Raw genomic sequence first — 25,420 nt, forward strand, 5'->3', positions numbered from 1 at the left:
CTTGTGAGTGCTGCACTCCCCCTAACTCTAGGCCTGCAGAATTAGCAGGTACTTCCTGAGTCCCTTCTGCTTGTGACAAAGTATTACCACAGCAAAGCTGACAATGGCGTGCAGACAGCATTTTTCCCTTTAAAACGAAGATGTTTCAGCAATAAAATTGCTTTTAGACAACAAATGCACGTTCAGGGCAAGAGGGGCAAAACTGAGCATATGGAGAAGCCGTGGAGGGGAAAAGGAGGCCAGAAAAACCACGTTCAAATCAAGTCCTGTCATTCGTTGGGGAAGTGACTTAACCTTCCCGGATCTTAGTTTACTCATCTGTGAAAGGTTGGTAGCAGCCCCTACCTTACGGGGTTTTTGTGATCTTGCCTCTAAGGGGCTTTGCACAGCGCTCTCACTGAATGTAGAAGTGGCCCAGTGGAACTGTGCTCCCTTTTCCTTCCTCCTTGGAGATCCGGTATTCCAGACAATGTACACTGGTTGCTTGCAAAGCTGGACATGCTTGAAGGTTGACCTGGAGCTGTTCTGAAAATATACATCTTAAAATAGCTGGGGCTCCTGAGTAGAAATAGGTTAGCACATGGGTGGAAGTGAACATGTGATTTTGATGTGTCGGAGTGAGTGTGGATAATGGCTGTGAAGCAAGACAAGGGTAAGTGTTTGATAAAATGCAGGATGTAATATCTCTTGTTCTACATTTTCCCACGGGCATTATTCAAGCGGCATATTCTCAAGCACGCTGAGAAATGCTGTGGCATATAACAAATAAATACCTGAATCAATGTAATTTAGAATGCTAGGAATGATTTATAAACATAGATAACACTGAAAGTCTCCCAATCATGGCAAAGTCAGTTTTCACATACAAGCTGCTGTAATAACATTACGCTGCGGGAGCTGGTGATGTCTAGATGATAAGAGGGCAATGCCCCAGTGACGACAGCCTCGGGGACAGATACGCAGATCAGGAGAAGCTGGCGTCAACTTCTGCAATCTCACCCTAGAGCAGCAGCAATCAAGTCAAGAAGCACGCAGAGAAGTCCTTTTCTGGCATGTTGATACGCTCTACTCCTTCTCCTCCTTCTCCATCTTCTTCTTTAAGCATGATCACACGTGGTCCCAAGAATCATAGAGAGCAGAGCAAGGTTTCAACCACTGCTTGCAAGAAAGGAGGCTGGTCACAAGGTGGCAGATTGCCACGCTCCTATGGAGAAGCCAGATTATATTTCTAAAAGCACAGAGAGGCAAAGAGGCAAGGGAACTTCAAAAAGGTAAGAGAGAGAGAGAGAGAGAGAGAGTGAGAGAGAGTGTGTGTCTGTGTGTGTGTGTGTGTGTGTGTGTGTGTGTGTGTTGGGAAGGATGGATACCTTACATGGACACAAGTTCTAAAGGTCATATAAGTGCTGCCTGTCCAGCAGTGACCTCTAATCACAGGGCACCTCCTGAAGAGGCTCATGCAACCAGCATGATAAGAATTGTAAATGGACAGCTGACATCATACAACGAACCTTATGCCAAGGTAATTTTGTTCTAAGGCAGCAATTCCAACCCTGTTAGTACATTAGAATCACCTGGGGAGCTTTTTTAAAAAAAATACCCATGTCAAGACTCAGCCACAAGAGATTTTGCAGGGTTTTCATTTGGACAAGTTATTGGTTATTGCTTGATTTTGGTCTGATGTTGGGCTCGGGCATCACTATTATTTAAAAGGTCCTCAGATAATTCAAGTGTGGCGCCGAGGTTGAGAATCACTGAAGTAATCTAAGCAAGTTTGCTGAATGTTGGGTCCAAAGACTTAGTGCTGATACGTGAACTTGTAACTAAGCACATTTTTTATTTAGTTCAGCTGACACTATTTTTCACAGCAAGACAGCAATACTTTCTTTTTTTTGGTTGAAGTATAGTTGATTTACAATGTTGTGTTAGTTTCTGGTGTACAGGAAAGTGAGATACACACACACACACACACACACACACACATTCCATTTCATATTCTTTTCCATTATGCTTTATTACAGGATATTTTAAAAAATTTATTTATTTTATTTATTTATTTTTGGTTGCATTGGGTCTTCATTGCTGTGCAAGAGTGTTCTCTAGTTGCGGAGAGCAGGGGCTACTCTTCGTCGCGGTGCACGGGCTTCTCATTGCGGTGGCTTCTCTTGTTGTGGAGCATGGGCTCTAGAGCACAGGCTCAGTAGTTGTGGCACACGGGCTCAGTAGTTGTGGCTCACGGGCTTAGTTGTTCTGTGGCATGTGGGATCTTCCCGGACCAGGGCTCGAACCCGTGTCCCCTGCATTGGCAGGCAGATTCTTAACCACTGCGCCACCAGGGAAACCCTATTACGGGATACTGAATAGAGTTCCCTGTGCTATGCAGTAGGTCCTTGTTGTTTATCTATTTTATATATAGTGGTGTATATCTGCTAATTCCAAACTCCTAATTTATTCCTCACTCACCCCTTTTTTCCTTTCGTAACCATAAATTTGTTTTCTATGTCTGTGAGTCTATTTTGTAAATAAGTTCATTTGTAGCATATTTTAGATTCCACATATAAGTGATGATATCATATGTTATTTGTCTTTCTCTTTCTGACTTACTTCACTTAGTATGATAATCTCTAGGTCCATCCATGCTGCTACAAATGGCATTATTTCATTCTTTTTTATGGCTGAGCAGTATTCCATTTATATACGTACATCTTCTTCATCCATTCATCTGTCAATGGACATTTAGGTTGCTTCCATGTCTTGCCTATTGTAAATAGTGCTGCTATGAACACTGGTATGCGTGTATCTTTTGAAGTTAGAGTTTTTGTCTTTTCCGGATGTAATCCCAGGAATGGGATTGCTGAATCATATGGTAGCTCTATTTTTAGTTTTTTAAGGAACCTCCATACTGTTTTCCATAGTGACTTCACCAATTTACATTCCCGCCAACAATGTAGGAGGGTTCCCTTTTCCACACCCTCTCCAGCATTTATTATTCATAGACTTTTTAATGATGGCCATTCTGACTGGTCTGGGGTGGTACCTCATTGTAGTTTTGATTTGCATTTCTCTGATAATCAGCAATGTTGAGTGTCTTTTCATGTACCTGTTGGCCATCTGTATGTCTTCTTTGGAGAAATGTCTATTTAGGTCTTCTGCCCATTTTTTGACTGGGTTGTTTGTTTTTGTTATTGAGTTGTATGAGCTGTTTGTATATTTTGGAAATTAAGCCCTTGTAGGTCACATCATTTGTAAATATTTTGTCCCAGTCTGCAGGTTGCCTTTTTGTTTTGTTTATGGTTTCCTTTGCTGTGCAAAAGCTTGTAAGTTTGATTAGGTTCCACTTGTTTATTTTTGCCTTTATTCCTATTGCCTTGGGAGACTGACCTAAGAAAACATTGCTATGATTTATGTCGGAGAATGTTTTGCCTATGTTCTCTTCTAGGAATTTTTTATGGTGTCATGTCTTATATTTAAGTCTTTAAGCCATTTTGAGTTTATTTTTGTTTAGGGTGTCAGGGAGTGTTCTAACCTCATTGATTTACATGCAGAAAGACAGCAATACTTTCTTGATGAAAGAAACAGTGCATTGATTTACATTCTGGCACAAGCTCCTCATCTCATCATGGACTGGTAACGACCAATTTCAGACCCAGCCCTGAACCACAGACCACATTTGGAGTAGGACTTCCCTAAAGATAGCAGACGGGGGTCAGAGAACAAGGGAACGGCATTCATCTTCAAGTGTGTTGCTTGTCAGAGCCCAGCTTTGATGGGAACGCACTGCTCAGTGGGGCCAGCATGGCATTTCCCAAAGTGTATTTGTGGGATGTTACTACGTATTACAAATAAAAAGGTTCTGATAGCTGGAGTATGTGTTTACCACTGAATTGCCCAAAGAGAGACACATTCCTAACCTGTAAGACTCCTTAAAGCCTTTAATATTCTCTAAGAATGGTGTGGAATTCAGGAAACATGTATGTGATCTCTCTTTTCACAAAGACATATGATCAGCATTTCATGAAACATAATTTGGAAAATAGTGATCCAATAATTATTGAAGAACATGTGCAAGCGAGTAGAGTTAATTCTGCATTCTCTTCAACCAGGCAAAAAAGTTATCATTTAAAACAAAGGAGTGAAAATTGCAGCTGAAGCAGCAGCACATCTGGTGCATCTCCTTCACAGAGGCAGACCTCCAGCCCTTGGGGTTGGGCTTGACTGGGGAAACAGCTCAAAGTCATCCAGGCTATGCCTTTTCCGATGTGGACCACAGTCTACCTGGGTCATACCGTGCTGGGTCAGAAAGGCAGATTTTCTTAAGTGGTTTATTAACTGGCTGTGAAAAGGAAAAAACCAGTAGGTGCTGCTGAGACATCAGAGCCCCAGAAGCACGTTGGCAATGCAATCCCTGATGTAACAGCTTTGAAGGGGGCAGTGCTATATGGATGGATAACTTCCAGATTTTTTTCAAGGATTAGCACTTAGATTTTGACTTTGTTTTAAAATCAGAATCACCACCATCGTTCATCCAGTAAGACCTTTCCAGGAACTTTCCCAGGGCAGTGTTCATTTAAACATAAATACTTGAAATGGAGGCAGATAACCGAGGAAAACCTCAGTCAAGAGAGTTGTAAAGGAGACACTACTTCTCAGGAAACATCACCACTGCCAGGACGGGAACACCAAGGCTCGAGGGAGAAGGGAGGCCTGTTGCTTTAAAAAGTGAATCATCAAAGAATAAAAGGTTGTTAGTTCCTACCAGAAAAGCCAGCCTGGAGACTGAGTTGAGATGCGTGTATCTAATAAGAGAATGATAAATGCGCATCCTGGCCTGAAATTGAATTACTGGCTGTTATGTATACTTCCTTGATCAAATTATGAGTTTTCCAGAGAGTAGAAACTATCCCCCAAATACAACTTAATGTTGTATTTGCTGCCATGAGGTAGGGAAATAGGAGAGAAGAGAGACTGTGTTTCAGTGCCATTACTAGTTCTCTAACGTTGTTAGGAGATAACAAGTTGTCTTCTAAGGAGTAGCTGACAAGCAACCAGGAGAAATACATTTGATCACTTTATGGGGATAGGACAGTGTTTATTCATTGCTAATCACCAAGGCCTTCAGATTTCTGGCTTTTTAATTCAATTTCGATATGGACCAATATTTTAATCCTTCTTGTGACTCTGCAGTTAAGCTGCCATTGGCTTCAATGAGCAAAGAAACCTCTCTGCTGTTGTTTTGTCATCCTTCATGTCATAAATCAAAGGCAGGGTGACCCTAAGTCATAGTTATTTTGAAATTAAGAGATTCAGAATAAGGTCTTTTATCTCTACAGAGCCACCCAAACATATGGCCCCACGTTCTTCTAATCAAATAGGAATATCCCCTCAATTCTCATCTTCAGGGGGACAGATATGGAAGCAGTTATACCCTTCCTGCAAGTCAAGACATTTTCAGATATCAAGCATCAGAGGTGGCTTCGTTTTATTGAACTATTAATTCAAATAGTATTACACCCATTCTTCTCAAAAGGCAAATTAGTATGAAAATGAGGAAGACACAAAACAGGAGACAACAGAGTTAAAGAAAAGGTGAAGATGAAAATAAAAACATTTCCCTCGGCATGTTCCTAAATACTCTTCTACCGTCTTTCTCTCCTACCATTTAGGCAAGAGTGATATTCTCAGTGACATATTCTCAGTGACATATTCTCTTTCTGGGATAAAGAAACCAAGGCATTATCAGAGTAACAGACATTGTGCTTGTTACAAATATGCGCCCTTAACATTTGGCACATAATTTTGCTCTCTTTTGGTTGGTGAAAGCTGCCATACTTCATCACCAGGCTGGAGCACAGATTCTCTTCTCCTCCAACCAAAGTCACTATGGTTGGATGCCTCTCTGAATAAAAAGGTCATGGATGTCCTGAGGGGGGAGATGGAATATATATATGACATTTTTTTTAAATCACATGAAAACAGGACTGTAGGAAGGAGGCCAGATGCTTGATTAAAAGATGGTGACAAGTCCTTGAGCTTTGTACTACTTTCCTATATTGCATGAACTCCTTCAAATTTACTATTGTGATCAGGATTTTCTATCCTACAAGCAAATGCTGGGAATCCATGACTTCTTTTTCTCTGTAGATTTTCAACATTATCTACTTGTAAGCATGTATATCTTGGTGTGATTCTTCTGAACAACCTTCAAACATCAGTAAAAGCCCAATGACTGGCATTTTGGAAGCAACAAACTATACTGATAATAGATTGGCTTTCAGAAGTTACTCTAAATCAGTGATTTCATTTTGGCCCACATGACAATGAAAGGAAAAAAATGAACAAAAGAATAAAGCTTTGATGATTATACTTTCTCTTGCCAAAAGCCTCCTGGAACAGGAAGAAAAAGATTTCGGTAACGATCTCCACTCTCCATGTGGCTTTCTTATAACACAGAGCGTTGCTGGTACTGGGCCTAATTAGACTCTCAGATATTTGTATGTGCTTCTTCACCCAAATTCCAGTACTCACATAAGATTCCATCATAAGTGGTTTTTATGGAAATAATCACATCACCGAAAATCACAAGTATCTGGAACAAACTAAAGAACTTATTTTGGAATTGGCTGCTGAGAAATAGAAAGCTGTTTTTGGCAAAGTGTAATCTGTCCTTAGTATATCCTGAAAAGCCAGGGAGGTATATCAGGCCTTCCATGTACTATTTTACATGAATTCTGAGGGCCCTGGACACAATACAAAAATGTCTTTCAAAAGATAGATGATTGTGAACAATCGTAAATAAGTTATCTGTACCAAATCGCAGATCATCATAAATTATGGAAATAACCTGGCCCTTATAAAAACATCACCAACCAAAAGTAACACCAAGACTTTATAATAATGCAAAAACAGTTGGTAGATTTTATCAATTCAGTAAGGAAGAAGAAAATTAATTCCAGCTGTATCATAATACACATAAACCTCTTTGACCTAATTTAATCACTTGTAAGACTTATCCAACTCTAACTTACATTTCACCCCCAAATTTCAATGAGTGTTTCATTTTTCACTTGAGCGCCGTACACACACAGTCTCATTAGAAGAGGTCATGCTGGCAGCTGGCATTGCACGGATCAAACCGTAGATGGCATAGCTGCCCTGTCCATTGCCTTCACCTGCAGTGGAACTGGTGGGCGGCCACAGTCAAGGTCAATTAATGTCTCACGCTTTGGCAGAAAGACCACGAGAGGAACTCTCTCTTCAAAATGCTACACGTGAGAATAAAATGTTTCAAGGTATGGACATAGTTTACAATTGAGAGTCTATCCATTTGTAGTAAAGCGATCTCTTATTTCTACTAATCATAATAAAATGTTACAACAACTGAAAGAGAGAACTGAAGACTGTACCTTACAGAATTTAAAAACCAGTCTTGCAAAAATCTTCCAGGTCGCCAGAACCGCCACTGAACCCTTTTAAACCCACAGTTACTTCACCTCCTGGCAATGATGAGTTTCTGGCCTTCTGAAATCTACGTGAAGTAAGCATGTTAATTTCTTAGCATAGTTTCCTTATTTATCGGAGGTCTCTTCCACAGCATGCTTTCTTTCGCCCCCATCTAAGGTCTTCAGGATCCTGTTAATATTTGTACAGAGATCAAGTGTATTCATTTTAAGGTCTGGGTTCACCATGAGCTTCTGGCTCCTTGTTTAAAGGGGGTACAGTAAAATTGTAAATAGTGTCAAAATATCATCCCAGAAAACCTCTAATGCGTCTAATACTATTTATAAATAATTCATACAAATCAAGAGGGAAGTATTGGTTTCACAATTCCAGGAGAGCAAGACTACGGGAAATCTTCAGTCTGAAAGAAGACAATGCCCATCATCAAAGTATACAAAAGTGAAAGGCTGGAAGCCACATTTAACACAAGGACAGCCAGCTTAAAAAGCATCCAAACCTTGTACAAGAGAGCTTCACTGCAACCCATTCTCTAAAGAATTTTTCATATCTGAAAACATTCATAACATTATTCACGATACACTCCAGATATTCTGAAAACTAATAGATCCTGTCAAAACTATATGTAATAAGAAAATACCCATTAAAATTAGTTATTCAACTGTTGTTTTTTTTTTATCTGAGAATTGTTAAAACAATTTGAAGTAGGTTTCTAACCAATTGCTTGACTGAATTTAACCAACTTTTGTTTTTCAGGATGATGTGCAAGTACAAAAACAGTATAGTATCTGTAATACAGATACACACATCCATAAGAATATAATTACATAATAAATAGTATATTTCTATCATACAGACACTGTTTTTGTGCTTGCAAATATATATATAGAGAGAGATATATAGATATAAATCACATACAGATGTCATTTTATAGAAAAGAAAGAAAATATTGCAATGCATTATATAAAGTCATTGTCACTGGCTGAATTTTTTTGTTTCAGTGAAGCATAAAATCAAGTTAGTATCTTCTCTATGAAACCACCAAAAATTTGTCTTACTCACTGTAAAGGGCCACCATTTACATCTCCAGATGAGTAAGTTGACATCAGAACTCATATGCAAAGCGGATAGCTTGCGTACGGGAGTATGAGTGGAAAGCAAATGCAAATGCTCTATTCTATTGCTGAAATAGAATTAAGCATAGAAAAGTGTACACTTCTCATTTGCTGCCAAAGAACATTTAAAGCTCTGTTTGGAAGGGAGGAAAAAGGGGAGACTTTGAGATGTAAAAATTTGCTTCCAAAACTATAGACTAGACTCAATTTGGAGTAATTTCCTCAAACACCCAACTTTGAACGGAACCACGCGGCAGAAAGACAGCTGTACTGAAGATCCCATAATGTTGCAAAAAGGGCAACTTGAAATCAGAACAAAGGCACTTCTAGAAATTGTACCAGAACCATTTATGCGAACGTGTACACCGAATGCCAAAGGACTAGTGAATTTTGTCACCTCCAACGCCATTCACTGGTAAATCGCATGGATAGTATTTGATCTTGGGTGGGGGGGAGGGGCGCAGGAGAACATGAGCTGTTTTACGGTAAGTATACTTCTCAAATGTCATTTTGGAAATCAAAACGTACACAGATGGCAAAAAGTTGACCACATTTGGTAATGTGAAAAATGTCCCTGTTTGATATATGCAAAACAGTTGGAAAAATGAATGAATAATCTTTCTAGAGACGAGGCACTTCACAGATAGATTTGTAGCACGGATTGCGATGAATACCTTATTGACCTCAGTTTAAGTAACAGCAAGTAGAGTTTTCCAAACCTGTACTTGAGCTGCAAAGAAAAACAAACTACTCATCGTTTCCTTGAGGCATGCATTTCACTATGGCAAAGCGCACCGGGCGTGCATGACAGGGGAAGTCTGGGCCTGCTTCAGCCAACTGAGTAGATCATGAGCATTCTTCGAACACAAGGCAGAAAAGGCTTTATGGAGTGGAGAAGAGTGAGAAAATTTGGAACAATCTTCTCATTATTTCATTTTGGAAGGGCCATTCCTCAGCCGACTGCTGCTTCAGGAAGGCGATGTGATGGGACCAGACTCGGCCAGATGTTGGCTACGAGAGCAAGCAACTTTAGCAGCCAAAACGGGGCAGTGTCATGACACCAGCTGAACACGTGTCAGCTGCGAGAAGCAGGAAGACGCTGCGCGCCGGGCCAGACGTGACTGTATTATACAGTGTCCCATCTGAGACTGCATAACACACCCACTGGCGAGCCACGGGGCCTCGGAACGATGTCAGGGGCCGAACAACACACAGCACAGCAGAGGGCAATGCACAGTCAGAAAGAAAGAGAAAGAAAGAAGAATGAGAGGAAACAAGCAAGACACACGTCCGTCGTGCACAAACCTTCGGGCTCTGTGTGTTCTTTGTGATGGACTTGCTTCAGCGGGCAGCAGAAGATTTCGTGACACTTAGCACGAAAGGGGGACTCTTTTTTCTTTAATTCCGCAGATTGGATGGAATCTTGCCGTAACATAATGTATTCCTGTGTGCCAGGGGGGGCGTCATCCAGAACTGTGGTCACCACATAACAAAATGAACTCAAGTTAGAGCTTCAGGAAAGCAGCGAACGTCTTACAACAACCCTACTCCCAGGGAAGACTACAGAAACAACATTCCCAAGAAAAGTTTCAAAGAAAAGCATTGCATAGCTTGGGGATTTTCTTTTTAAGGGCTTAGTTTTACAATACGAAAGCCCTGGGAATAGTTTACTCAGCTATACACACCTCAATTGCTCGTATAATGAAAATTTAACAGTGTTAAACTGTCCCGGATGAGCAATAAAACATATTAATACCAATAACCATACTGTATCTAAATAAACACCAAGGAGAACTCACATGTTTCAGCTTGAAATCTAATATAAATATTTACAGGTGAAAACGGCTAATGTCCACCAACTTCTCAGTGTATTACTTTAGGTTTTCTTTCTCAGTCTGCTCCTGGTGAGGGCCCGGCTTCCATGCACTATGTACTGGGTCTGACAAAAGAATTCATTTTTTCCCCAAAGAGAACTGGGGCTGTCACAAACATTCTTCACATATTCGAAACCCCCTAATGAAGAGAACAAATTCCAGTTGAGAGCCTAATAATCAACATTGGCTCAAAGACCTACCTTGAATTGTGGAACAGCAGGGCCTGGTTCACTAATTCTGGCCTCAGATATACACCAAGCCCCTCTCAGCTTGCTAGGCCCTTTGTGCATTTTCCTAAGCAAGACTGTGAATTTCTAGTGTTTTCTCCCTGCAAAAACAAGGTGTCTGCTTTTACAGGGTCTGCTGCAACATTCTTTAGCCTGATAACTACCCACCAAAGTGGGTGCAAATTTGATCTGCATCTGCAGAAACAGGGAACTGACCCCAGCATGGATTTTTTTCTCTTTCATGCCCTTCCCAATGAGGCCATCCCATTTTACCAGGAGTGAGTCAGTGCCCCTAAAGCTATGATTAACGACGAGCTGACTCATTCTACTCCCCCAAATGCATACACTTAACATGCACTGAGAAAGACTGACACCAGCGGCACACTTCCTATGGGGAGAATAATGCTGCGGTGTTTGTAAAATACCAACAGCTTATGGCTGAAATTAGATGGGATCTCAAGCTTCCATGTTTGGCAAAACATTCCCAGCTCACTGGCTGGGATCATAACGGACATTAAGAACTTTCTTTCACGTTGGAGTAAAAATGGTATAAAAACCAACATAACTTTGAAATTCGTATTATGAGTTTAGAACAAGTTCTTGATAGATTGCTTGTATGTGGAATTTTTGTCTTCCTTTATAAGTCATTAAATTATGCAAGAAGGTGATGAATATTTTAGTTACTTCTCTTTCTATTTTCCTCTAGCGCCCAGCAGCACTAATCAAAAATACTATATAGACAAACCACCACTGCTTTTCCTGGCAGAGCTCCCTTCATCTACTAGGCACGTGACTATAACTTCTTAGAATCTGGTCGTTGAATGCACATCTTCGGTAGCAACAGCTGCTATTCAAACCATTTGCAACCATTACCTGCCATGAGCAGTTAGTTACGATAATATAGACACTTATCAAATTCCAGCATCATAGGTAAAGATAAATTTTGATTTTACCATACAAAATATTTTAGGAAAACTTCCCAAACTTGGAACTCAAAAAAAAAAAAAAAAAAAAAAAAAAAACACAAAACCCCACCCATGATTATATAGAAGCTGAGAAATCCCATTTTCATGCACTGTATATAAGAAACAAATTTTAAGATTAAAGGACAATTGGAGGATTAAAAAGAAAAGAACAACTTTTGGATAATATGTAGAGAACTTGCTATTCAGAAGTACATGATAAACACCAGTAAATTGTCTTCCATTTTCAATACCAAAAATGACATCACAAATGGGCATTTCTGGAGATTAATGACAGGCTGAAGGTAATAGCCTTTGGCTGACTCTCCAGCCATCAGCTTTTCCCCGCTGGTCATTAATTCCCAGAAAATGCCTTGCACTGCCATCATTATTGTTTAATTAGATACAACTGGTTATCTGTAACATACAACAAAATTCTAGTGAAAGCAACCCAGTGACTGATACAAGAACCAGCCCCCAAATTCATCATGATGGGAAAGCATGAAAGTCACAAAAGTGCAAGATAATTGCTTTCCACAAAATTCTCTCTCTCCTGTTCTTTCTTCAAACTGAATTTAGCAAGTGCAAAAGGTGCCAAGATGCGAGCATTTAAGGTGCCATCTGAGTAATGACCACAGGCACAGAACATTTCCTTGGAAATCGTGAACATCTGGGAGTTAATGGCTTAGCTTTGGTCCAGGCCGTCTCTACTCAATGCCCCAAACATCAGTCAATTCAGGCAAAACAGAAAGAAAAAAAAGAATATTCAATCTATCAGTACACCTGGGTGTCGTGTTGACACGAGAGCTAAAAATATTTTGGACTTTTTAAACAGAAGTGGCATCATACACGCAACACCTCACACAGGTGTATAAAATCTCTGAACGTAAATTTATTTTGGATGAAAGATTAAAACTATTATATTAAATTCATTTATTCTTAGGGCTCCTTCAAGTAGGACAGTGGATGCATGTGCAATTGACAGCAGCAGGAATGACAGGGGACTTCCCACAAGACCCCAGCATCAAGGCAGGTGGGTACCTTAATTCTACTTCCTTACAAAAAGGATGAGGAGACAATGCTTCCAAGGGGCACCAGCTCTAGAAAAGAGAGACTTGTAAAGAAGTCAGCTCATGAAAACAGGAAGAAAGAATGGGATTTACCTTTCCCTGGCTTAGTACTATGATTTCTGCTATTTTCCCCCTTCTAGTACATTTCTTCTTGCACACCACTTCTAGCCTCTGAAAACCACTCTCGCCTTTGTTCATTGGAACCATTTGTCCACATTTACTCAATGACTCCTGCTGTTCTTCTCAATAATATTTATCTAATCTTGAAGGTGCACGAAAGACTCCAGTGATTAGGTAGACGATAGATTTATACCAAACCTCTTCCAGTTTCAGAGGTTCAACTTGACTCTCCAAGACAGATCAGATGGTAAGAGTGGCTTATCCCTCATGGTTGATTTCTGGACCGTGGGGCCCATGCTTTGAGAAAGTCCGCGAGCCCCATGACAACAGCAGCCAAGGAGTAGGCCTCTGCTGGGAAACGGCACCCACTCAGCCCTTGATCAAGTGCCCTTGGCCTTGATCACCTACTCAGAATTCCAAAGTCCCACAAGAGTGGTTGAGATTTGGAGGAGACAAGTGCACACATGCAAATTCACACACCCAAAGACACGCAGACACTGACAGGTGGCATACGCAGACATGAGGGTGGCAAAAATAAGTGACTTTACTGGTAGCATGACAGTTAAGGGCACAATTTATGAAAGACCTAGTTCCCATTATAAAAGGCGTTTACTGACTAACCATTAGGTGGGCAAGCCTGCATCCAGGGTTGGTTTCCCAGCATCAGTACTGGATTGGCATTAAACCACCCCCACTCTCCCCCAGGCTTCTCAGCAATCACCTAGATCAAGGTCACGGTCAGGGGTGGGGGGGCATTCATGGTAAGGGAAGAGAGTTTACGTCTAAACCTGATGACCTGGTCTGAGGTACTCATGTTCACAGAAATAGTGTTCCCATTTCAAACTGGATATAAAGAAAGCATCAATCTGTAGCAAAACAATCTTTGATAAAATTAAAGATAATTCCAAGTAATATACTTCTTAAATGTATTTTTTTAGTTAAAGAAGTTAACAATCATTTATCCTTTCTATGTTTAGAAAATCCACTTCCGGAACTTCCCTGGTGGCGCAGTCGTTAAGAATCCGCCTGCCAGTGCAGGGGACACGGGTTGGATCCCTGGTCCGGGAAGATCCCACATGCCGCGGAGCAACTAAGCCCGTGTGCCACAACTACTGAGCCTGCGAGCCGCAACTACTGAAGCCCATGTGCCCTAGAGCCTGCGCCACAACTACTGAGTCCGCATGCTGCAACTACTGAAGCCCATGCGCCTAGAGCCCGTGCTCCGCAACAAGAGAAGGCACCACAATAAGAAGCCCACGCACCTCAACAAAGAGTAGCCCCTGCTCGCCGCAACTAGAGAAAGCCCACGCGCAGACAAAAAAGAAAAAATTATCCACTTCCTGTTTTACTCTATAACTTTTATCAATAAATATAACATAGGTTACATAAAATACCTACCCCAATATTTAGTACTATCATGAACACTACAATCTTCCACAACATTCCAAACACAATTCCTTTAGCGATAACTTAATGCAACCCCTTTGTCTTAAAACATAAGGTAAATAAAGCTCAAGAAGGGGAAGTGACTTGACAAGCCACACAGCTATTGGAAAAGCCCAGCCTAGAAGCCAGGATTCCAGTGTGTTTACCAGAAAGTCTAAAGTAAGACTGCTTTGTACAAACATTGATATATTTAACAGGGATGGGGATCACCGGTATTTCTTAGCTTCAAAGATTATCTCTGTCTCCGACGAAGTTTTCTGTCTTTGTTCAAAGACAGAAAAGCAACCAGAAACAACCTAGGAAACTAGTTAGACAATGCCACAAAGGCACCTGGTCTCTCACCAGGCCACTGTGATTCGCAAGGTGTGCTGGCTTCAAGCTGGAAGCAGTTAACAAGCCCTCAATTATTTGATGATGCTGTTTTTTTCTTTTTCTCTTTTTTATTTATTTTATTTTTATAAATTTATTAATTAATTTATTTTTGGCTGAGTTGGGTCTTTGTTGCTGGGCGTGGGCTTTCTCTAGTTGCGGCGAGTGGGGGCTACTCTTTGTTGTGGTGCACGGGCTTCTCATTGCGGTGGCTTCTCTTGTTGCAGAGCACGGGCTCTAGGCTCTAGGTGCGTGGGCTTCAGTAGCTGTGGCGCATGTGCTCAGTAGTTGTGGCTCGTGGGCTCTAGAGCACAGGCTCAGTAGTTGCAGTGTGCAGGCTCAGTAATTGTGGCACACGGGCTTAGTTGCCCCACAGCATGTGGGATCTTCCCGGACCAGGGCCCGAACCCATGTCCCCTGCATTGGCAGGCGGATTCTTAAGCACTGCGCCACCAGGGAAGCCTTGTTTTTTTCTCTTTTTAAATGAACTCTTCAGAAAGATGACTCCACATAATTAATGATATGATTTTAAATCAAAGCAAATCTGAGATCACCAGGGCAACAGAAATGAACACAGCCATGGGACTACCAAAGTTATTAGACATATATTAGTGACTTCAACAAGCAAATACTTGAAAACATCTATGAAACAGAAAATATGGCAAAATATACAGATTATCAAATGTCCTCACATAATGAGAAAGAAAGTGAGAAGAAAACAGAGTAATTAGAGCGATTACTTTTCCCTGTCACTGAGCACCTGTCAAGCTGAAAGGTACATCAACCACAGGATTGGTTGGTACATCTTAACCACAGGAGTTAAGACCTCCATTTTGCCTCCCAACTTACACTCTATCTACTTATGTGTATCTATTGTTCAAGCTTTACTGCCACACTGGATACTATCAAGATGGCAGGTTTAAATGTAAATGAGTAACTTAAATAAATAATTCACTGAACTGAATTGATCAATACTAATGATCATTTGATTTGGCTAAGATAGAAATAACTGTAAAATATTTCTAGAAATTTCAGTTACCTTCGCCTTTGCGATCTCCCCCATCTCCATGCAACCCCCAAGCACTATCCAGCCTTCCTCCAATTCTGTTTGTTCAGGCTGTTTTGCTCTTTTCATGGTAGAATACAATGCAAACTCCCTACCACGGTGGCCACCCACCTCCTCAATTCCATCACACGACTATCTTCTTCCGCACACTAGCTTTACATTAGTATCTAGAATATGCTAGGCTTTTTCCTGCCTAAAGACCTTGTACTTGCTGTTCACTCTGATGCCCCCTTTATGTCCTTCAGGCTCTACTCAAATGCCACTTCTTCTGAGATGTCTTTTCAGCCATGTTAGGTAGGTTTGCACTCGTCACAATCTGTAATTATTTTATGTATGTAGGTAGGTAGGTATGTGTCGCTCATCTGACTCTTCCCACAAGAATACAAGCTCTCTGAGGCAGAAACATTCTTTGTCTCATTTGCCATTCTATATGTGGGGTCCATCATAAAACACACTCAAAGAATGCTTATGAATCAAATGAAGGATGCCCTCCTTCTTCACCCAGCCTTCCCACAAAGCTCACTCTAACTCTTCATGTCCATATGACATTTTAAGAAATTTATCCTGTCATGTCTTGAGACAGCTTTCTGGTCATAATCCTAGGTTTTTACTGAAAAGTTGGACTGATAATTATTTTCATATATATGGTCTTTCCTCCACAACTTGAATGTAAGCTCCCAGAAGACCAGAACAATGTCTCTTTTGGTATCATCCTTGCTTTCCTAGTGGCCTACAATGCTTTGCACATGGTAATTTGGCATGCATAAAATCAGTCCCTTCTAGGGAGAGTCCTGCCTCCCTTGAAGGCGTGTGCTAAGAAGAAGGGGTCATAAATGGAAAGAGTCCAGCACATTGCCCGGTACCTGGCAGGCACATAGTAGTGGCTGCAATGGAGGAAACGTTGCCCATGACAGAGGTGGAGCCGGTGAGCACTGTACCAAGATCCCCACCCTGAGTCACAGCTGACTTCCCGGGTGACCTTTGAATGCCACGTCAGATCTCTGAGCCTCAGTTTTCTCATTTCAAAAATAAGTGATGTGGACTAGGCCAGGGTATCGCAACATTAGCACTTTGACATCTGGGGCTGGATAATTCCTTGTTCCGAGAGGCTGTTCTGTGCACTGTAGGATCCCTGTCCAACCTGTGACAACCAAAAAGTTCTCCAGATATTGTCAAATCCCCCTTTACCAGTGGGATGAGAGCAAAATCATCTTAGTTGAGAATCACTAGACTTGATGACAGGTAAGCCCCCTGTGTTCTATAAACCTCTCTGTAAAGCAGTCATACCAGTCCTGGAAGCCCCTTTGTGACCTTCGGAAATGCTCAGCATCTTGCAAGGACTCAGCTCTTCTATTCAGGGGAGTTTGGCCCACACAGTCCAGACCAAAAAGCGAGGAAAATGCACTAGTGAGCATGCCAATCATCCGGGTAACAGAAAGCCCCCAATAAGATGGAAAGCACTACGGCTACACACCAGTGGGGTCCTCACTCAGCCCAGGGCAAAGGCTTTCTCTAGTGAGTGATGACACTGCGTGGCACCAATGGCATTGCTCAACTCTAGGGGAGTATCTTCAGGCACGTGCTGTGAAGAACAGACAGGGCACAGGCTACCAAAGACCCAGCTCAAATGCGGATGAGAAGCGAGAAGAGGAGACAGAGCAACTCTCTGTGGCCTTATCTAAGGAGCTTCCTTGAAGGCTGGCATTCTCATCATCAAAGGGCCCATGTCACCAGGAAGGATGCATCCCCCTACTGAAGACAGAAATGACTCCCTTAAGAAGAAAAGTGGCAGCTTCCTCTAGCAGAGCAGTGTGTGCTTTCAGAAGTCCTCTGCCCCAGCAGCAATGACATAGGTTTTGTCCCCACTGCCATTTCAAGCACGTGAGAAAGAAATGCCAAGAAATACATTCCACCTTAGAACACTGGGTGATGCTAACACAGCTCAATATACTGTTCAGAGAGCTGATACCAGCCCATTACTTTCAAGTTTTCTAGCCTGATGTCATGGCATTCCTCTCCCATGCACCCTGCTCGAGTCCAAGCGAAGCTGAAGTATCCATCATAGTCCACTGCAAGGCTTGCTAAGACACAGACTGCTGGGCCCCCTCCACTAGAGTTTCTTGTTTCTAATTAATTTATTTTATTTATTTATTTTTGGCTGCATTGGGTCTTCGTTGCTGCATGCGGGCTTTCTCTACTTGCGGCGAGCAGGGGCTACTCTTTGTTGTGGTGCGCGGGCTTCTCATTGCAGTGGCTTCTCTTGTTGCAGAGCACAAGCTCTAGGCGCGTGGGCTTCAGAAGTTGTGGCATGCAGGCTCAGTAGTTGTGGCACACTGGCTTAGTTGCCCCGCGGCATACGGGATCTTCCCGGACCAGGGATCAAACCCGTGTCCCCTGCATTGGCAGGCGGATTCTTAACCACTGTGCCACCAGGGAAGTCCTCCACTAGAGTTTCTGATGGAGGTGTTCTGGGGTGGGCGTGAGTATTGTCATTTCTAACAAGTTCCCAAGTGCTGCCGCTGCTGGTCAGGGATCACACTGGCAGTATGATTGCCCCAGCGGTTCGTTTTACCTGCTCCAGCTACCTCTGCCGTCTGCATCCTTCTCTGCCAGGGACAAACACAATCCATACCAGTGGTTCTCGGCGGGGCTGAGCATCAGCATCACCTGGGGAACTCTAAAAACGAAAGCACCCATGGGGCCGCCCCAGATCAATTACACTAGAGTCTCCAGCCTGGGGCCAGAGCACTGGTGGGTTTCCAGGCTCCTCGGGTGATTCTACTGCACAGCTAGAGTTAAGAATGACTGTTTTAAGCCATTCCTTGCTTTCTCCAGTGAAAATTCCTCTCTCATCTTTGGAGGGTGGGCTCTGGCCCCTGGTTATCTTGCTACACTTGACCCTTGAACAAGATGCGGGGTTAGGGGTGCCAAATCTCCACGCAGCTGAAAATCCACGTATAACTTGTAGTCAGCCCTCCCTCTCCACGGTTCCTCCATACCCGTGGTTCCACATCTGCGGATTCAGCCATCCGCGGATCATGTAGTCCTGTAGTATTTACTAGTGAACAAAAATCCCACGTGTAAGTGGACCCTGGCAGTTCAAATCCACGTTGTTCAAGGATCAACTGTATTTCCATTTCTTTGCACACCTCAGCCCACGGCGGCCACGTCCCCTCGGGCAGTGGTGCTATTCACTGCGTAAAACACTACAGCAGCTCATATCTCCCCACAGCCGGTGCGCTCCAGCCTGAGCGCTCAGCCACGGTGGTTTGTCCACAGTTCTACCACAGCATGAACCCACCCCCTGCCCTGTGTTTTTGTTGTGTTTCAATATGACTATCTCCTCACTAGCTAGTTTTGTTGCAGTGAGTCAAAGCAAGCTCTCTTCTTATTAATACCCCTCAAGGTCAACGTCTTGGGCCGGTGAGAACAGGTGTCTTGGCCCTGAAGCCAGTCTGTGATGCTGCATCTCACCGCTCGGGTCTCTCCTCATCGGCTCCCCACATAGGCTCCTCACCCTCAAGGTCCACCCAGAGTCACTGCAAACTTCACATGTGCCCCAACTTGAACCACAGTGCAGTCCAAGCTCGTGGTCACAAGACAAAATGGTACCAAGAATTCATCGGGAACCTTGTTGGTGACTGGCTCAATAAATACACTAGTCCTTCTTTTATGACATCACAAAAAAAGGAGGTTTGCATTACATTTTCCAGAAATTGCTCCCTTGAACCCTGTAATTCAGGGGCTCTCCACCCTAGCTACAAAATCAGGATCACGTGGGGAGCTTTTATAACATGTCCATGCCTGGGTCCCACCTCCAGAAATTCTCCTTTAATTGTTCTTGGAGCGGGGTATGGACCTTGGTAGTCAAGCTCCCCAGGTGGTTCTAAGGTGCAGCTAGGGTGGAACCAGTGTGTCTAATCAAAGGAGCAAGAGAAAAATTAAAGCTGCAAATGTAAGCACAATTAACTGCAAAGATGTTTTCCTGAACAAAGGAGGACGCGCTCTAGAAGATACTACAACTTCAGAGTTCTAAGCCCCTGAATTAAATATGGAATACAAATGGCTCTCTCAAGGAGAAAGTTTTAAAAGCCTTAGGGAATGAAAAACGATGTACTGGCAAAGGCTTCATAATTCACCAGTCCTGGTTCAAATCCCACTTCTAATCCCAAACTCCCACTTCTCCCCTCCCCCACCTCCCTCTCTCTTGGCAACCACAAGTCTGCTTGGGATTAGCAGATGTAAACTATTATATATAGTATGGAGAAACAACAAGGTCCTACTGTATAGCGCAGGGAAACATTCAATATCCGGTGATAAACCATAATGGAAAAGAATATGAAAACAGAGTGTCCATATGTGTATAACTGAGTCACTTGGCTGCACAGCACAGATTGCCACAGCATTGTAAATCAACTCTACTTCAATAAAAAAATAATAAAAAAATTTTTTTAATCCCAGTTCTGAGACCGGAAGTGGTCTCAACAGTGTGACCTTGGGCAAGTCCTGTCTCCTCTTTGAACCAATAAAATAGTCTGATAGCTATTTTGAAGTCAGGACCCTGGACCAGCAGCATGGGTATCGCCTGGGAGCTTGTTAGACATGCAGCCCCGCATCCCTGCCAAGTCTAGACCAACACAGTCAGAATCTGTATTTTCACAAGGTTCTGAGGGGACTGATAGTCATATTAGAGACTGAAATGCACCTAGAACAGTGGCTGGCAGATAGTCATGCAGTCGGCGCTCAGTTTGGGTTCATTCCCTTTTCCCTTGAGGCCAAACAACTATTTGGGTGGCAATTAAATGTATATTCCCGGAAACCCAGCCACAGGGTAGAAAAAAGAGCACTGAACTCTGGAGACCTCTGCCACCTACTGCATAACCTTGGGCCCGTCAATTTCCTACCTTTTACAGACAATCCAACTGAATCAGAGTTTAACCCCTAACAAGGTTATTTTTAAAATTAAAAGAGATACTTGGATGGAACCATCCAGCACAATGTCTAGCCTTTGATAGTTACTCCGTATGTACTAAGTACTCCCTAAGCATTAACGGAGGCTGAATCCTATTTAACATGAAAGTGACTTTCTCAAGAAAACAAATGTAACCACTTACTTTCTAGCTGGTCCAGACAAGGCTTCACACGGCCCTCATGTTAGTTTTCTAACCAAAGTATGGAGAATGACCCACAGGAGTAAAAGACGGCTGTATTGCTCACAGAGTAATAAAATGACTGACAAATGGTATTTCTTCCAGAATGCCATCTGGAATTTCTTGAAAATGTTTCATTATGACTGGTTTCATTGAAAAGTTTTATTTGGTCTCACTTATCTTGTTTTTTTAATACAGAGTGCTTCTGGCCACGATGTCCTAGGGGCTGAAATATCTAGGCAGCCTTTAAAGATTACTTATAGATTGATTCTAGGTATGGCTTTTCCGCCAAATTTTGCCTCTTCCTCCGTGCATAATGATGGAAGTCACTGGCACCATTTCGTAAGCGGCCTTTCTCTTCAGACACAGTAAACTAAGGGGACTGCCCGCAGCATGTTGTTCCAGCCAGCTCTGCCGTGTGTGCATGTGTGTGTGTGCGCGTGTGTGTGTGTGTGTGTGCGTGTGTGCGCGCGCGTCTGAGGCTAGAGACATGCCTTTGCCTTTAATAACTATTAGTACAGGAGCTCCGGTTAGGCTCACAAAATGATGTCATAGCTACTCACAGAAACGTTCTCGCCTGAAATCTTTGATCTTAAGACCTTTCTTGGGCAACATCACAGGCTAAATTGCTATAGAAAGCCTATTTTCTCCTATCAATCTTTTCCATTTTTAGAGCATTAAATCTCAGAGGAATGAGGTTTCGTCACGTACATACTAGAGAGTGCACTCTCAAGCATTACACCCGTCTTTCTAGAAAATGTGTTCATTGTCACCATACTTCTTCACATGGATGGCATGCTAGAAGAGGCCTGCACTACGCATGATCACTATTTCCTTTGCATTTTTATTTCATGTTTTGAAAGCTAAGCTCTAATTAAAATCTCATGGCTGCTCCAAATCTCTTAAGATATCTCGAGAGCCCAGGAAAACCCACCTCATAGGCTCTGCTGACAGCCAGAAATTCCTCAGTCCTGGTGATAGTGACTGGAAAAGTATATTGTAATGTTGCTTAAAAATTATATGATTGGGAGAGTCAGTACCATCAAAGTCACCTCTACAACTCCATGTCCCCCCAAAAAGGTATCTAAGCAGCAAACTCATTTTACTTTACCAGTTATAAAATACTACCCTCACTTTCAAGCAAGCAGAGTTCTCTTACTTCCTCTTCCTGCCACTGTTCCATGAGCATGTGTGCTTCTATCACTTACTGATGTGTCCTTCCAGCCCCAGCGACACTGAAGAAAGTTCACTCAAGTACATTAGCAGTCCATCTTGACTAACCCTCTGGCAGGAACCATGAAGTAAATACCAATATATGGGCTGATCTATAAAAACCCTTTCTCAAAAACTATAAAGTATGCATATTATCATTGTGGCTTTGTGCTACCTGGCATCCAACATAGTATGGCTGTGCCAGTGGATTGAGAAGTAGTAAAGGGGGAAAGAAGACCCCGGAAAAGAGATGGGAGAAGGCTCTTTCAACTGATCAGGACGTGAGCCCTGGCATGTCTTATTTCATTTAAACGATGCTCTGGTTAAATCTTTCCCTCCCTAGTTAATCACAAGCTGCACTCAAGCTCATCAGAAGACAGTTAGTTCAAAAAATGATACAAATGAACTTATTTACAGAACAGAAACAGACTCACAGACTTAGAGACCGAACTTATGGTTACCAGGCAGGAACTGGGGGGGATAGACTGGGAGTTTAGGATTGACATGTACACACTGCTATACATAAAATAGATAACCAACAAGGACCTACTGTATAGCATAGGGAACTCTGCTCAATATTCCATAATAACCTAAATGGGAAAAGAACTTGAAAAAGAATAGATACATGTATATGTATAACTGAATCACTTTGCTGTACACCTGAAACTAACACAACATTGTTAATCAACTACACTCCAATATAAAATAAAAATGTTTAAAAAAAGGCAGTTAGTTCAATTTGGCCACAACATCAAATTCATTAATTTGCAAGCTCAAATTGTCTTCAAAACCTCCAGGAAATGCAGTTCTCACCTATATTCTGTGAAAGAATTCTTCCCCCTTAAGATAGTTCAAAGAGTTGAACTTTTTAGCTAATGAAAAGCTTTAGAACAAAATTCCCAATTACAACAGCTGATACCCAGAAAAGAATTCTCAAACAGAAATATTCCAGTAAAATGAGTGCTTTTCTCTGCACTCAGTCCCGCCATGGTTTCTAACTCCTCATTCAATAAACAGAGCTGGTGCTTCTTGCTCAGGAGGCCTGTCCCTGCGGGGATCACAGATGGAAGAATATAGTGCGCCAGGTTAGAACCTACTCTAAATTGTTTCTGAAAATTTTCAAAGCTAATGGCATTTGAGTTTACTCTTGGCAGCATTTCTGTTTAAGAAAAGAGGCATTATGAATGTTTGAAAAGCCTCGAGCCATTAAATGTCCTTAAAATAGCATTTAATGATTTAGGTGTAAATGAATCATGAACACTTAAATAAAACGTCCCCCTCATTCCCTACAAACCCAGCTGGTTAAGTGAGGTTTTAGCAAAAGAGCACTCCTTAATCCTATTAAAGGCAAGGTCTTCTGAGGTGGGTTCAAAGCTGGATTTGGTGCTCCCGTTTAGGACACTAGGAATAGTCACATATTTTTTTAAGTTATTACAAAATTGCAAAGTTGCATTTTTCTTCTTTTTTTACTGAAGTATAGTTGATTTACAATATTGTGTTAATTTCTGCTGTAGAGCAAAGAGATTTAGTTATATATATATTATTTTTCATTACGGTTTATCACAGGATATTGAATATAGTTCCCTGTGCTATAGAGTAGGACCTTGTTGTTTATCCATTCGATACTCACATTATATTTTTGAAAGGAGTAAAGTAGAGTGCCTGGTGTGTATACACACTTTCACATATTTCCAATATCCACAACAATCCCATAAGGCAGGTGTCATTATTGTCCCCTGTTGGCACAGAGGAACCTGAATGTCAGAGAGGTTAAGAAACATATCCAGAGGAACCCAGCATCAAGATGAAAGCTGGGATTCAAACCCAGGTCTTCATGTCTCCAGAGCCTTTACTCTTACTCACTATGCCGTATCTTACACTTGATTTTATATCCATGGTAGGCAGAACAATGGCCCCTCAAAGATGCCCACACCCTAGTCCCTGGAACCTGTGCATATGTTACCTGAAGGTTACAGATGTTATGAGGGTTACTAATAGGCTGACCGTTACAAGGATTATCCAGGTGGGTGCAATGTAATCATATGAGCTCTTAAAATCAAAAGAGAGAAGTCTCGGTCACAGAGATGAGAAGGAAGCAGAGACAGGCCAGAGTAAAAGTGTGAAAGGACTCAACAGGATGTTGCTGGCTTTGAATACTGGCCTGAAGGAGGCCAGGACCAAGGAATACACGTAGCTTCTAGCAGCTGGGAACAGTCCTCAGTTGACAGCTAGCAAGGGGACAGGGATCTCCATCCTACCAGGAACTGAATACTGCTAACAACCAAAATAAGAAGGGAACAGATCCTCCTGTAGAGCCTCCAGAAAGAAATACAGCCAAGCCAAGCCAAGCCAAGCCAAGCCAAGACTAAGGTCTTGGCTTGGTGAGATGCGTGTCTGACTTCTGACCTCCAGGACTGTAAGATAATACATTTGCATTGCTTAAGCCACCTAGATTGTGGTATTTTGTTAGGGCAGCAGAAAACTAATACAATATACAATGTTTAATGCTGAAAACCTAACTAGGTTCTACAGCCCATAAGCCTTCAACAGGTAATTTAATAACAATAATCAAATATCATTATGTGGAACTGACACATCTTCATCATCTTCAGCCTAAGAAGAAAACATATGCACAAAGATGCTTCCTTTGGCCTTTTTATTTTCCACTGCCTCTCATAATACTACCTATCAATATTCTTTCAACAAATATTTATTGGGAACCTACCATATACCAGGCACTATTCAATGTATACAGTATACAGGAAAAAAAATGGAGAGAAAAACCCTCGTCCTCACGGAGTTTATACATTTGGAGTGGAGCTGAGGGGTAAACAGAGAGTAAATAAATCAGGAAGATGAGACTTCCAAGGGTCTCTGAGTCACTCAAGGGAAGGCAGGGGCTCGGAATTGCCGCTAGACCCATGTACATGAGAAATAAACTTTTACAAGTTAAGCTCCTGCCACGTCAGTTAGCTTTCCTTTAGGGCAATGCAAGGAGACGTCAGAGCAGAGGCCTGAGTGAAGTGCCATGGAGATATCCAGGAGAAAAGTGTTCCCAGGAGAGGGATCAAAAATGCACAGATCCTGAGGGAAGAGTATGACTTGCTGTTTTGTGTATTTTTTTTAAGAAGATGAAGAAAGCCAATGTGGCTGGAAGTGAAAGACTGAAGGAGAGAGTGGGAGGAGGTGAGGTCAGAAAAGCAACAGGAAGCCTGCTCACTAGGCCGTGTTAATACCTCTGGCTTCAATTCTGAGTGGTGGGGAACCATTGGATGGGTTCAGGCAGAAGAGTGATGGGATCTGGCTCATGTGATCCACAGCTCATTCTTGCCACTATATAAAGAACAGACTTCAGAG

At 42.1% G+C, this 25,420-nt stretch overlaps 1 protein-coding gene across 4 annotated transcripts in view; it reads right to left on the reverse strand.

Annotated features, from left to right (window-relative positions):
- FGF13 (fibroblast growth factor 13) overlaps window positions 1-25,420 on the reverse strand; it is a 532,516-nt gene that overhangs the window by 193,022 nt on the left and 314,074 nt on the right. For 3 of the 4 annotated variants that reach the window (XM_036839754.1, XM_036839752.1, XM_036839753.1), the window contains exon 3: window positions 9,873-10,040. The exons of the other annotated variant lie outside the window; for it this stretch is intronic. In XM_036839754.1, the coding sequence (XP_036695649.1) occupies window positions 9,873-10,040 (168 nt within the window). The remainder of the gene's footprint in view (window positions 1-9,872; window positions 10,041-25,420) is intronic. 4 annotated transcript variants of the gene reach the window in all.

The sequence above is a fragment of the Balaenoptera musculus genome, chromosome X (assembly GCF_009873245.2).
Source record: "Balaenoptera musculus isolate JJ_BM4_2016_0621 chromosome X, mBalMus1.pri.v3, whole genome shotgun sequence".
NCBI classification, from domain to species: domain Eukaryota; kingdom Metazoa; phylum Chordata; class Mammalia; order Artiodactyla; family Balaenopteridae; genus Balaenoptera; species Balaenoptera musculus.